The following is a 14,932-nucleotide window of genomic DNA, read 5'->3' on the forward strand; positions in this document are numbered from 1 at the left end:
ATGTCTAGTGAGGGTGGGTCATTGATTATGGTGGGAGAAGGGGTGAAGAGAGGATGTCTAGTGAGGGTGGGTCATTGATTATGGTGGGAGAAGGGGTGAAGAGAGGATGTCTAGTGAGGGTGGGTCATTGATTATGGTGGGAGAGGGGTGAAGAGAGAATGTCTAGTGAGGGTGGGTCATTGATTATGGTGGGAGAGGGGTGAAGAGAGAATGTCTAGTGAGGGTGGGTCATTGATTATGGTGGGAGAGGGAGTGAAGAGAGGATGTCTAGTGAGGGTGGGTCATTGATTATGGTGGGAGAAGGGGTGAAGAGAGGATGTCTAGTGAGGGTGGGTCATTGATTATGGTGGGAGAAGGGGTGAAGAGAGGATGTCTAGTGAGGGTGGGTCATTGATTATGGTGGGAGAAGGGGTGAAGAGAGGATGTCTAGTGAGGGTGGGTCATTGATTATGGTGGGAGAAGGGGTGAAGAGAGAATGTCTAGTGAGGGTGGGTCATTGATTATGGTGGGAGAAGGGGTGAAGAGAGAATGTCTAGTGAGGGTGGGTCATTGATTATGGTGGGAGAGGGGTGAAGAGAGAATGTCTAGTGAGGGTGGGTCATTGATTATGGTGGGAGAAGGGGTGAAGAGAGAATGTCTAGTGAGGGTGGGTCATTGATTATGGTGGGAGAAGGGGTGAAGAGAGGATGTCTAGTGAGGGTGGGTCATTGATTATGGTGGGAGAAGGGGTGAAGAGAGGATGTCTAGTGAGGGTGGGTCATTGATTATGGTGGGAGAAGGGGTGAAGAGAGGATGTCTAGTGAGGGTGGGTCATTGATTATGGTGGGAGAAGGGGTGAAGAGAGAATGTCTAGTGAGGGTGGGTCATTGATTATGGTGGGAGAAGGGGTGAAGAGAGGATGTCTAGTGAGGGTGGGTCATTGATTATGGTGGGAGAAGGGGTGAAGAGAGGATGTCTAGTGAGGGTGGGTCATTGATTATGGTGGGAGAAGGGGTGAAGAGAGAATGTCTAGTGAGGGTGGGTCATTGATTATGGTGGGAGAGGGGTGAAGAGAGAATGTCTAGTGAGGGTGGGTCATTGATTATGGTGGGAGAAGGGGTGAAGAGAGAATGTCTAGTGAGGGTGGGTCATTGATTATGGTGGGAGAAGGGGTGAAGAGGGAATGTCTAGTGAGGGTGGGTCATTGATTATGGTGGGAGAAGAGGTGAAGAGAGAATGTCTAGTGAGGGTGGGTCATTGATTATGGTGGGAGAAGGGATGAAGAGAGAATGTCTAGTGAGGGTGGGTCATTGATTATGGTGGGAGAGGGGTGAAGAGAGAATGTCTAGTGAGGGTGGGTCATTGATTATGGTGGGAGAGGGGTGAAGAGAGAATGTCTAGTGAGGGTGGGTCATTGATTATGGTGGGAGAAGGGGTGAAGAGAGGATGTCTAGTGAGGGTGGGTCATTGATTATGGTGGGAGAGGGAGTGAAGAGAGGATGTCTAGTGAGGGTGGGTCATTGATTATGGTGGGAGAAGGGGTGAAGAGAGGATGTCTAGTGAGGGTGGGTCATTGATTATGGTGGGAGAAGGGGTGAAGAGAGGATGTCTAGTGAGGGTGGGTCATTGATTATGGTGGGAGAAGGGGTGAAGAGAGGATGTCTAGTGAGGGTGGGTCATTGATTATGGTGGGAGAAGGGGTGAAGAGAGGATGTCTAGTGAGGGTGGGTCATTGATTATGGTGGGAGAAGGGGTGAAGAGAGGATGTCTAGTGAGGGTGGGTCATTGATTATGGTGGGAGAAGGGGTGAAGAGAGGATGTCTAGTGAGGGTGGGTCATTGATTATGGTGGGAGAGGGGTGAAGAGAGGATGTCTAGTGAGGGTGGGTCATTGATTATGGTGGGAGAAGGGGTGAAGAGAGGATGTCTAGTGAGGGTGGGTCATTGATTATGGTGGGAGAGGGGTGAAGAGAGGATGTCTAGTGAGGGTGGGTCATTGATTATGGTGGGAGAAGGGGTGAAGAGAGGATGTCTAGTGAGGGTGGGTCATTGATTATGGTGGGAGAGGGAGTGAAGAGAGAATGTCTAGTGAGGGTGGGTCATTGATCATGCTGGGAGAGGGGTGAAGGGGGAATGTTCGTGGAGCGTGGGGTCATTGATTCTGCTGTGATGTGTTTGACTCCCTATTTGAAAATTTAGCAGCTTTGTGTCATTAAAAAAAATCTTCTGCTGTCTCAGTGTTAACTGTGGTCAGGTATCGAACATAATGAACTCTGGGCTAGGGTCACACCAAACTGCAGAGGCCAAAAAGATCTTTCATTGCCTCAACGCAGGTTCATGTGAGTTTCGGATTAAGGAGGGGACACCCTCTATGTCACCAATGACTCTGGACTTTTCTTTGCCTTTCTGTGTGACATTGCTTGTTTCCCTTTTGCAGGTGGAGGAGAAACAGAGAGCCTCCTTGGCATTCAGCAAGCTCCTGACAGCCATGGAAATGCTGGGTTTCACGTCAGATGAACAGAAAGCCATTTGGCATGTGCTAGCAGGAATCTATCACCTGGGTGCCGCGGGAGTGTGTAAAGGTAAATCCACTGACCACTTCCAGGCCTACAGGTTAAGAAGGGAGACTATAATCTCCAGCCAACCTATCACAGAGAGGGTGGGGAGGGGGTGGGGGATCAGTCTGCACACAGAAATTGGCTCAAATTAAATTTATTATTGATGTATTTATTGATGGATTATTGACCCATGTACTACTTTGAGATTCATTTTCTTGCAGGCATTCACAGGAAAATAAAGAAATACAAAACTATAAATGACAAAGACTGACAAACAACCAATGTGTTAAAAAAGACAAATCATGCAAATAATTTGAATATTAGATAACTAATACTGAGAACATGAGATGTTGAATTCTTGAAAGTGAGTCCATAGATTGTGGAGTTGGTTCAGTGTTGAGGTGAATGAAGCTATCCACTCTGGCTTAGGTTGAATGGTAATATCTGATCCTGGACAGACAGACAGACAGACATACTTTATTGATCCCGAGGGAAATTGGGTTTCATTACAGCCGCACCAACCAAGTATAGTGAAGAAATATAGCAATATAAAACCATAAATAATTAAATAATAATAAGTTAATCATGCCAAGTGGAAATAAGTCCAGGACCAGCCTATTGACTCAGGGTGTCTGACACTCCGAGAGAGGAGTTGTAAAGTTTGATGGCCACAGGCAGGAATGACTTCCTATGACGTTCAGTGTTACATCTCGGTGGAATGAGTCTCTGGCTGAATGTACTCCTGTGACTAACCAGTACATTATGGAGTGGATGGGAGACATTGTCCAAGATGGCATGCAACTTGGACAGCATCCTCTTTTCAGACACCACCATCAGAGAGTCCAGTTCCACCCCCACAACATCACTGGCCTTACGAATGAGTTTGTTGATTCTGTTGGTGTCTGCTACCCTCAGCCTGCTGCCCCAGCACACAACAGCAAACATGGTAGCACTGGCCACCACAACCTCATAGAACATCCTCAGCATCGTCTGGCAGATGTTAAAGGACCTCAGTGTCCTCAGAAAATAGAGACGGCTCTGACTCTTCTTGTAGACAGCCTCAGTGGTCTTTGACCAGTCCAGTTTATTGTCCATTCGTATCCCCAGGTATTTGTAATCCTCCACCATGTCCACACTGACCCCTTGGATGGAAACAGGGGTCACCGGTGCCTTAGCCCTCCTCAGGTCCACCACCAGCTTCTTAGTCTTTTTCACATTAAGCTGCAGATGATTCTGCTTGCACCATGTGACAAAGTTTCTCACCGTAGCCCTGTATTCAGCCTCATCTCCCTTGCTGATGCATCCAACTATGGCAGAGTCATCAGAAAACTTCTGAAGATGGCAAGACTCTGTGTTGTAGTTGAAGTGCGAGGTGTAGATAGTGAAGAGAAAGGGAGACAGGACAGTCCCCTGTGGAGCCCCAGTGCTGCTGACCACTTTGTCTGAAATACAGTGTTGCAAGCGCACGTACTGTGGTCTGCCAGTCAGGTAATCAATAATCCATGACACCAGGGAAGCATCCACCTGCATCACTGTCAGCTTCTCAACTAGCAGATCAGGGCGGATGGTGGTGAACGCATTGGAGAAGTCAAAAAACATGATCCTCACAGTGCTCCCCGGCTTGTCCAGGTGAGTGTAGACACGGTTCAGCAGGTAGACGATGGTATCCTCAACTCCTAGTCGGGGCTGATAGGCGAACTGGAGGGGGTCTAAGTGTGGCCTAACCATAGACCATGAACCTACTGGTGTGTGACCTAAGACTCCTGTACCTCCTGCCCAAAAGGCATAGCAAGAAGAAAGCCTGGCTTAGATGATGGAGATCCTTGATGATTAAAACACTTCTTTCCTGTGGCAGTGCTCCGTGTAAATGTAGGGAGGGCTTTTCCTCTGATGGATTAGACTGGAAAAAATGCCAGAGCACACCGTAAAAGTGGGCCCAATGACAGTGTTTAAAACACATTTGAGCAGGTAGAAAATGTTATGAGGGAATTAGGCCAGATGTGGGTAAACGGGACAAGCTCAGATGGCCAGCGTAGTCAGAATGGAAGCAGAATGTTTGATTTCTTTTTCTGTTGCTAATGAAGATTTGTCTGCACATATAACCATATAAAAATTACAGCATGGAAACAGGCCATTTCGGCCCTTCTAGTTCATGCTGAACACTTACTATTACCTAGTCCCACCGACCTGCACTCAGCCCATAACCCTCCATTCCTTTCCTGTCCATATACCTATCCAATTTTACTTAAAATGACAATATCGAACCTGCCTCTACCACTTCTACTGGAAGTTCATTCCACACAGCTACCACTCTCTGAGTAAAGAAATTCCCTCTCATGTTACCTCTAAACTTTTGCCCCTTAACTCTCAACTCATGTCCTCTTGTTTGAATCTCCCCTACTCTCAATGGAAAAAGCCTATCCCCGTCAACTCTATCTATCCCTCTCATAATTTTAAATACCTCTATCAAGTCCCCCCTCAACCTATGCTCCAAAGAATAAAGACCTAACTTGTTCAACCTTTCTCATTAACTTAGGTGCTGAAATCCAGGTAACATTCTAGTAAATCTTCTCTGTACTCTCTCTGTGTTGTTGACATCTTTCCCATAATTTGGTGACCACAACTGTACACAATACTCAAAATTTGTCCTTACCAATGCCTCGTACAATTTTAACATTACATCTCAACTCCTATACTCAATGCTCTGATTTATAAAGGCCAGCATGCCAAAAGCTTTCTTTACCACCCTATCCACATGAGATTCCACCTTCAGGGAATTATCCACCATTATTCCTAGATCACTCTGTTCTACTGCAGTCTTGAATGCCCTGCCATTTACCATGTATGTCTTATTTTGATTATTCCTACCAAAGTGTAGCACCTCACACTTATCAGCATTAAACTCCATCTGCCATCGTTCAGCCCACTCTTCTAACTGGCCTAAATCTCTCTGCAAGCTTTGAAAACCTATTTCATTATCCACAACACTACCTACCTTAGTATCATCTGCATACTTACTAATTCAATTTACCACCCCATCATCCAGATCATTAATGTATATGACAAACAACACTGGACCCAGTACAGATCCCTGAGGCACACCACTAGTCACCGGCCTCCAACCTGACAAACAGTTATCCACCACTACTCTCTGGCATCTCCCATCCAGCCACTGTTGAATCCATTTTACTACTTCAATATTAATACCTAAAGATTGAAGCTTCCTAACTAACCTTCCGTGCGGAACCTTGTCAAAGGCCTTACTGAAGTCCATATAGACAACATCCACTGCTTTACCCTCATCAACTTTCCTAGTAACCTCTTCAAAAATTTCAATAAGATTTGTCAAACATGACCTTCCACGCACAAATCCATGTTGACTGTTCCTAATCAGACCCTGTCTATCCAAATAATTATATATACCATCTCTAAGAATACTTTCCATTAATTTACCCACCACTGACATTAAAATTACAGGCCTATAATTGCTAGGTTTACTCTTAGAACCCTTTTTAAACAATGGGATAACATGAGCAAAACGCCAATCCTCTGGCACCTTCCCTGTTTTTAATGACATTTGAAATATTTCTGTCAGAGCCCCTGCCATTTCTACACTAACTTCACTCAAGGTCCTAGGGAATATCCTGTCAGGATCCAGAGATTTATCCACTTTTATATTCCTTAAAAGCACCAGTACTTCCTCCTCTTTAATCATCATAGTTTCCATAACTTCCCTACTTGTTTCCCTTACCTTACCCAATTCAATATCCTTCTCCTTAGTGAATACCGAAGAAAAGAAATTGTTCAAAATCTCCCCCATCTCTTTCGGCTCCACATGTAGCTGTCCACTCTGATTCTCTAAGGGACCAATTTTATCCCTCACTATCCTTTTGCTATTAATATAGCTGTAGAAACACTTTGGATTAATTTTCACCTTACTTGCCAAAGCAACCTCATATCTTCTTTTAGCTTTTCTAATTTCTTTCTTAAGATTCTTTTTACATTCTTTATATTTCTCGAGCACCTCATTTACTCCATGATGCCTATATTTATTGTAGATCTCTCTCTTTTTCTGAACCAAGTTTCCAATATCCCTTGAAAACCATGGCTCTCTCAAACTTTTAACGTTTCCTTTCAACCTAACAGGAACATAAAGATTCTGTACCCTCAAAATTTCACCTTTAAATGACCTCCATTTCTCTATTCCATCCTTCCCATAAAACAAATTGCCTCAATCTACTCCTTCTAAATCCTTTCGCATCTCCTCAAAGTTAGCCTTTCTCCAATCAAAAATCTCAACCCTGGGTCCAGTCCTATCCTTCTCCATAATTATATTGAAACTAATGGCATTGTGATCACTGGACCCGAAGTGCTCCCCAACACATACCTCCGTCACCCGACCTATCTCATTCCCTAACAGAAGATCCAACACTGCCCCTTCTCTTGTCAGTACCTCTATGTATTGCTGCAAAAAACTACTCTGCACACATTTTACAAACTCCAAACCATCCAGCCCTTTTACAGTATGGGCTTCCCAGTCTACGTGTGGAAAATTAAAATCTCCCACAATCACAACCCTGTGCTTACTACAAATATCTGCTATCTCTTTACAAATTTGCTCCTCCAATTCTCGCTCCCCATTAGGTGTTCTATAATACACCCCTATAAGTGTTACTACACCTTTCCCATTCCCCAATTCCACCCAAATTACCTCCCTAGATGATCCCTCTAATCTATCCTGCCAGAGCACCACTGTAATATTTTCTCTGACAAGCAACGCAACACCTCCCCTCTTGTCCCTCCAATTCTATCACACCTGAAGCAACAAAATCCAGGAATATTTAGTTGCCAATCACACCCCTCCTGCAACCATGTTTCACTAATAGCTACAGCATCATATTTCCAGGTATCAATCCATGCTCTAAGCTCATCCACCTTTCTTACAATGCTCCTAGCATTAAAATAAATGCATTTAAGAAATTCTCCACCTCTTCCTCTCTGTTTATCTCTAACAGTGCAAACAACTTTACTATCTTCTTTTTCTTCCTTCTCCCATACATCTGTTCCTACACTCTGGTTTCCCTCCCCCTTGTATCTAGTTTAAATCCGCTGGAGCCTCTCTAGCAAATCTACCTGCAAGAATATTTGTCTCCCTCCAGTTCAGATGTAAACCGTCCCACCGGAACAGTTCCCACCTTCCCTGGAAAACTGTCCAATTATCTATAAATCTGAAGCTCTGCCTCCTGCACCATGTCTTCAGCCATGTGTTGATCAGCACTATCTTACTATTTCTGAACCCACCTGCATGTGACATTGGTAGCAATCCTGAGACTGCTATCCTGGAGGTCCCGTCCTTTAACTTTGTGCCTAACTCCCTAAACTCACCTTTCAGGACCTCCTCACTCTTCCTGCCCGTGTCATTGGTCCCTACATGGACCACGACATCCGGCTGTTCATCCTCCCTCTTGAGAATACTGAGAACTCGATGCAAGATATCGTGGACCCTGGCTCCAGGAAGGCAACAGACCATCCGGGATTCTTGATCTCTTCCACAGAACCTGTTATCTGTTCCCCTAACTATTGAATCCCCTATCACTACTGCTCTCCTCTTTTCCCTCCCTCCCTTCTGAGCTGAGGGTCCAGTCTCAGTGCCAGAGATGCAACCACTGCAACTTGTCCCTGGTAGGTCGTCCCCACCAACAGTATCCAAAATGGTATACTTATTGTTGTTGGGAATGGCCACAGGGGTGTTCTGCTCTTCCTGTCTATTCCCCTTCCCTCTCCTGACAGTCACCCAGCTACCTGCCTCCTTACTCTTAAGGGTGACTGTAGCACCTGTTTGTTTCTGCCTCTGCCTCCCGAAAGATCTGAAGTTCATCCAGCTCCAGCTCCAGTTCCCTAACACGGTTTGTCAGGAGTTGCAGCTGGATGCACCTTTTGCAGGTGTCGTCATCAGGGACAGCTGTGCTCACCCTGACTTCCCACATACTGCAAATGGAGCACTCAACTGCCCTAACTGCTGCCTCCATTACCTACTCCTAAGCTAATTAAATTAATTAAAGGAGTTTACCCGGCCTTACCTCACTTGGAGTGAAGCTCGTCCTCAGCCTCTGCTCGCTATTTAAATTCTCCCGCTGCCTTACATGACTTTCATGTGCTTGCGCAGTCATGCCCCGTTTAAACCTCGTCTCTGCCTGTTCTCATCAAAGCTTGTTGAGTCAAAGCCATCCCACTCTGCCTCAGTCCACTCCGACGATGGCCGCTGTATGTGGCGGTCTTTTTTTTAAAACCTTTGGCGGGTTACGTCACGCGCCTGCGCAGTCTAGCCTCTTTTCCCCAATCAGTTAAAGGCTTCTCTCAGAGATGCCTTTACTTCTTCCCTCTCCACCTCTTGCTTCAATTTAAAAGACCACTAAAAAACATAGCCAAAGGGTTTTCTGCCCAGACTGTAAAACTAAAAGCTTTGTATTTTAACATTGCTCTTAAAGCAAACAGATTTGACAAAATTTCAAATATTACTGTAGAGTTGAATCTACACCTGGAGGAACTCAGCAGGTCAGGTAGCTTCTATGGAGGGGAATAAACAGTCAACTCTTTGGGTGTCAACCCTTCATCCAGACTAGAAAGGAAGGGGAAAAAGCCAGAATAAGAAGGTAGGAGGAGGGGAAGGCGTACAAGCTGCTAGGTGATAGGTGACACCAGGTGAGGAGGGAAGGTGTGTGGGTGGGGACGTGAGGTTTGTCACCTATTGCCTACCTGCTTGTACTTCTCTCCCTCCCCTTCCCCGGCCCTTCTTATTCTGGCTTCTTCCCCTTTCCTTTCTAGTTCTGATGAAGGATCTCTGCCCAAAACATCGACTGTTTATTCCCTTCTACAGACGCTGCCTGACCTGCTGAGGTCCTCCTGCCTTTTGTGTCTGTTGCCGTGGACTTCCCGCATCTGCAGATTCTCTTGTGACTATACTTTTAATCTTGGATTAGCTTGTACGAAAGCAATGGTATAATGCTGGCACGTTGGACAAAGACCCGATACTCTGGAACTCCATGTTCTGCTCCTCTGTGACAATGGTGAATGTATTGGTCTTATAGTTTGAAGGGCTCCCCAGTGACTGTCTCATTTGCTTGTTAAGTACAATTAAAGCAGCAAGGTATTTTGCTGGGGATGATACAAGTGACACTCTGTGTGACGGGGTCTGTCCTGATCTGCTGAAACTGGAGACAATGACTACTATATATCTGCCTCAATTACTCAGGAAGTTCTGTCCAAGTCCTTAGTGTCAATGCAGAAGAATATTATTGTAAACCGATCAGGATCATGAAATATTCTTCAGTAATCCTAACTAACCCTAACCCACAATCTTCTTCATTAATCCTAACTAACCCAAACCCAAAATGTTCTTCAGTAATCCTTACTAAACTGAACACAAAATATTTTTCAGTAATCCTAACTAAACTGACAGAAAATATTCTTCAGTAACTTACTCTGAGATAATTTTTATTGTTGAAACATTTTATACAAGCTAACTGAAAGACTAATGTTTATATATAATTGAAAATTATTTAAAGAATTCAAATAATTACAGTGTTAAACAGTGCACAGTAATTCCCTCGGGACTGTTCAGTGTCCTGCAGTGAAAGGCTTCTATATGTGGATATAGTAAGACACTGCCATGTGTCAGACACTGTTCATGGTGACCATGAGTCCTCCTGGGTAAACTGTTCCATAAGGAACACATAGACCATGGTTCTACATATCCAGGTTGCAACACCATGCAATTCTTCTTTAAAGGGGGTGACACTGCTTCAGTCCTGAATTCTGATGCTGTCTCTGCACATTCTCCTTATAATCAGTGGGTATCTTTGGGTGCTTTGGTTTCTGCATCCCAAAGAATGCAGGTTGTTTGCTTTTTAGGCCTGGTGTGGCAGGGTGCAGGTACGTTTCTACCAGGAGGTGTAAGGTGCTCCTTGCCTCTGCTAGCCTGCAGATCACCTTGGGATCTGCTTAGCCCCCTGATCAGGGTCACATGAAGCCATGGGAGCAGGTGGTGGATGTTTGTATGTGCAGCTGGTGCATATCACTTCCTGGTTATGCAATACTGATACCAGGCAGACAATCTCTGAAGGGTATTGATAATGACTGGGGTCACTCGTCTTGTAAAGACACTGCCTAGAAGAAGGCAATGGCAAACCACTCCTGTAGAAAAATTTACCAAGAACAATCATGGCCATGGACAGAGAAAAGAATAACAACAACAGGGTGAATTGTTCTTCCCCACAGGCAACAATCATGATCACCCACATCATACAACACAGTGCATAATGATGATAATGATGGTGGGATGCAGAATTGACAGCATTGTGTGAAAGAGATATTGCAGGGAAATTTAGTGGGGGAATGGGATGGACCAGCAAACACCCAATGGGCAGAATGATCTTTAATGTCGAAGGAGAATATGGAAACATTGATAACTTTTGCAGGCACAAGTACCTTAAATCCTAAACACATGAAGATGACCGCACACTGAATTAATGAAAAATGACAGTCAAGTTGAAAGCAGGCGCACCGTCCCCAATTTTAACTCTTATTACAAACAGCTCCATTCACACACTATACCTCCCAGCTCGTACTCCTCCCCCTTCCCCTGCCTTCTGCCCCCTTCCATTCCAGTCTTGACGAAGGTTCTCAGCCTGAAGCATCAACTGTTTATTTCACTCCATAGCTGCAGCCTGATTTCCTCTTGCATTTTGTATGTATTGTTGTAGATTAAATTGCATCTGTTTTAGCTCATTTCTGATTGACAGTTACCCAGGGTCTCTAAAGGCTGACCTTCAGGGAATGCCTATGAAAAGTCGATCTCCATTTTAAAGTCGCTATCTGCATTTATATGAAAGATTCAGAGGTAAACAATCCCATTTATTCCCTTTTATTAAGGTTCCCCTTTCAATAAAATGGTTGTTCAGGACTGCCACCTACATGCTGTCTGCAACAGTTAAATGTTCTAGTTAAATATTCCCTAGAGGGCAACATTTCACCTCTTTGAGGATGTTCTATTTCTGCATTGAATTTAACCAGCTTAAAGAAGTACTCAGAAAAGATCATCAACTGAATGAATATTGTGCCGTTTTCTACAATGGTTAAAGTATGTGGATTGGGGGAGGGGTCTGGTTTTACTCCTGCCCTTAGTGTTTGAATTCTTTCTTGTATTCTTCTGGTGTGGAATAGGACAATTCCAAATTCAATACTGTTTTTTCATATGTTTCAATGGTTCCATTTAATATCAGAGAATGTATACCATACACATCCTGAAATTCTTGCTCTTTGTAGACACCCACAAAAACAGAAGAGTACCCTAAAGTTCTGATGCAGGATCTTGGCCCAAAACGTTGACTGTTTACTTTTTTCCATAGATGCCGCCTGGCCTGCTGAGTTCCTGCAGTATTTTGTGTGTGTTGCTTAGAGTAACCCAAAGAATAAGTGACAGTAAAAACATTAAGAGTCCCAAAGCCCCCTTCTCCCCCTCCCAAGCACAAACAGCAGCAAAGCGTCAACCCTCTCCCTCACCCACTTATTTCAGGAAAGATTTGTTGCATATATATTGAAATGCTGAAACATACGGCATTGTTTGCATTGAGGATATGCTGGGGGCATTCTGCACCTGTCACAATCCTCCCAGCATGAATATAACATGCCGCAATTTCCTAACCCTAACTGAATATCGTTGGAATGTGGGAGGAAACTGGAGCACTCTGAACCCACGTGGCCACAGGGAAAATGTACAAACTCCTTATAGACAGAGCAGGAATTGAACCCAATCTTACAGTTGGGGCTGTAAAGTGTTATGCTAATGCTACACTACCATGCAGCCCCACCAGTGGGTACATCTGGTCAATGGTCATACTGCACACCTGTCCTGGCTTCTGTGTCAAGTAACATTGTCACCACTGCACCGTGAGATGACTTCGCTCATCCCTTGGATTGGAAGAACCCTTCCATAGATATCTTCAAGACAGCTGTGAGTTCAGAGGGTTTTCAGGCCTGGTGTTCCCTGTACTTAACTCTGCTCTTTCAGGCTTCTCACCCAAACCACGCAATTCAGCCAATGATCTCATCCCTTCTTCTTCCACTCTTCCCCTCCTCTTTCCTCATGTCTCCATTCCCGCACCTCACCCAACAAGACTCAAATCTCCAGCCAAGTCTCCACCACTCCTTACCCAGACCTGAAGCTAGCTGTTCAACTGTGTTAACTCCTTGCATTGCCTGTGTTGGGGTTCAATTCCCCTGCTGTCTGTAAGGAGTTTGTACGTTCTCCCTGTGACCACAAGGGTTTCCTCCAGATGCTCTGGTTTCCCCCATTGTCCAAAGCTGTAAATATCAGTGAGGATTAGTGAATTGTGGGCATCTAAAGGTCATTTAAAGGTGAAATTTTGAGGGTACAGAATCTTTATGTTCCTGTTAGGTTGAAAGGAAAGGTGAAACGTTTGAGAGAATCAGAATCAGATTCATGGCAACTGTCGCAGATTGCCCCAGCACATATTTGGACTGTGTTGGTTGTTGGAGCGAATGGCGCATTTCACTGTATGTTTTAATGCACATGTGGCACATGAAGGATTCCTCTCCATAGATACTACCTGACCTGCTGAGTTCCTCCAGCATTTTGTGTGTTTTACTCTGGATTTCCAGCATCTGCAGAGTCTCCTATGACAAATAGAGCTAAACTTTAAGATCTTTAATGTTTAAAATTTGCAGTGGCTATGAGCAAAACTGGTGAGACGACATTCATGGCCTCCAGCACGTGATGTTGTCATTCAGAGAACACACTGGCCTGTAGGCCACACCATCTCTCTGGGAAGCCTTTCTCACCTGGAGAATGGTGAGTACTTGGAACATGCTGCTTGTGAGTGGGGGAGAGGAATCACAGACTGCATTTAAGATGTGTGTAGATGAGTTCTTGGGTTGACTACACACAGAAGGTTAAGGGCCAAGTGCTGGAAGAAGGGATTCATACAAAAGTGATGTCCAGTGGTTGATATAGAGTTGGTTAGCCAATTGGCCTTTTTCATATTATATGACTCTTATGACTTTAATGCTGCTCAGAGTGTCCATGGACACATGCCCACTGGTAACCTAGACCCACAGGGTGGTTCAGTTGTACCCGCTGGGTCTTGGAGTTTCTCGTTTTCTGGTTGGTTGCAGGAGACCTGTGATGTTCTTCAGGGATCAGTGTTGGCACTGCTTCTTTTCAGGTTATATGTTAATGATCTGCACAATGGAATTGATTTTACTGTGGCCAGGTTTTCAGATGCTACAACGATAGGTGGAGGGGCAGGCAGCTCTGAGGAAGTAGGGAGTCTCCAGAAGGAGCTGAACAGGTTGAGAGAATGAGCAAAGAAGTGGCAGATGGAATGCAGTATAGAGAAGTGTATAGTCATGCATGTGATTATCAGAATAAAGGCATAGACCTTTTTGACAGTGGGAAGCAAATTCAGAAATTGAAGACATAAAAGGACTTGAAAGTACTGCAGCAAGATTCCTTAAATGTTAATTTACAAGTTGAGTTGGTGCTGAGGAAAGCAAATGTTAGTGTTCATTTTGAAAGGACTAGAATATAAGTGTAAGGATGTAATGCTGAGGTTTATAAGGTATTGGTCAGGCCACATTTGGAGTACAATGAGCAGTTTTGGACCCCACACCTAAATCTGGACTTGCTGGCATTGGAGAGGCTCCAGAGGATATTTACAAAAATGATGCTGGGAATGAAAGAGTTAATGTTTCAGGAGTAGTTGCTGGCTCTGGGCCTGTACTCATTTGAGTTTGAAAGAATGAGGGGTTTCACACAGAAATCTATCAGATGCTGAAAGGCTTAGATGGAGTGGATGTAGACAGGATGTTTCCTGTAATGGGGGAGTCAAGGACCAGAGGGCACAGCCTTAGAATAGAAGGATGTCCCTTTAGAACAGAAATGAGGGAGAATTTCAAGCCAGAGTATAGAGAATCTGTGGAGTTCATTGCCATAGATGGCTGTGGAAGCTGGGTATATTTAAAACAGAGGTTGATTAGTAAAGACCTTGCAGGATATGGGGAGAAGGCAGGAGAATGAGGTTGAGAGGGAAATGGATCAGCCATAATTGGATGGCACAGCAGACTCGATGGGCTGAATGGCCTAATTCTGCTCCTATATCTTATGGTCTTATGACTGCATTACTAGGAAAGAAAAGATCTGTGGTTGAAATGGCAGTGATGGTTTCTAGGGCAACATTAATTGTGTTGCAGGCATGCAGTGCCAGTTTATCCCTGGGAAAGCTGGCAAGTCGATTGTGGGCACTTGGTAAGTGATAATGGGTCTATTATTGCTCTATGTACTGAGATACAGTGAAAAGCTTTTGTTTGCCTGCCATC

General features: G+C 44.5%; 1 protein-coding gene across 6 annotated transcripts in view; it reads left to right on the plus strand.

Moving 5' to 3' along the window:
* The window catches only part of LOC140738519 (unconventional myosin-XVIIIb-like), a 680,390-nt gene that overhangs the window by 252,659 nt on the left and 412,799 nt on the right, over positions 1–14,932 (plus strand). For all 6 annotated transcript variants that reach the window (XM_073065895.1, XM_073065893.1, XM_073065892.1 and 3 more), the window contains one exon: positions 2,416–2,560. In XM_073065895.1, the coding sequence (XP_072921996.1) occupies positions 2,416–2,560 (145 nt within the window). The remainder of the gene's footprint in view (positions 1–2,415; positions 2,561–14,932) is intronic.

This window comes from Hemitrygon akajei, chromosome 14, assembly GCF_048418815.1.
Source record: "Hemitrygon akajei chromosome 14, sHemAka1.3, whole genome shotgun sequence".
In the NCBI taxonomy this organism is placed as follows: Eukaryota; Metazoa; Chordata; class Chondrichthyes; order Myliobatiformes; family Dasyatidae; genus Hemitrygon; species Hemitrygon akajei.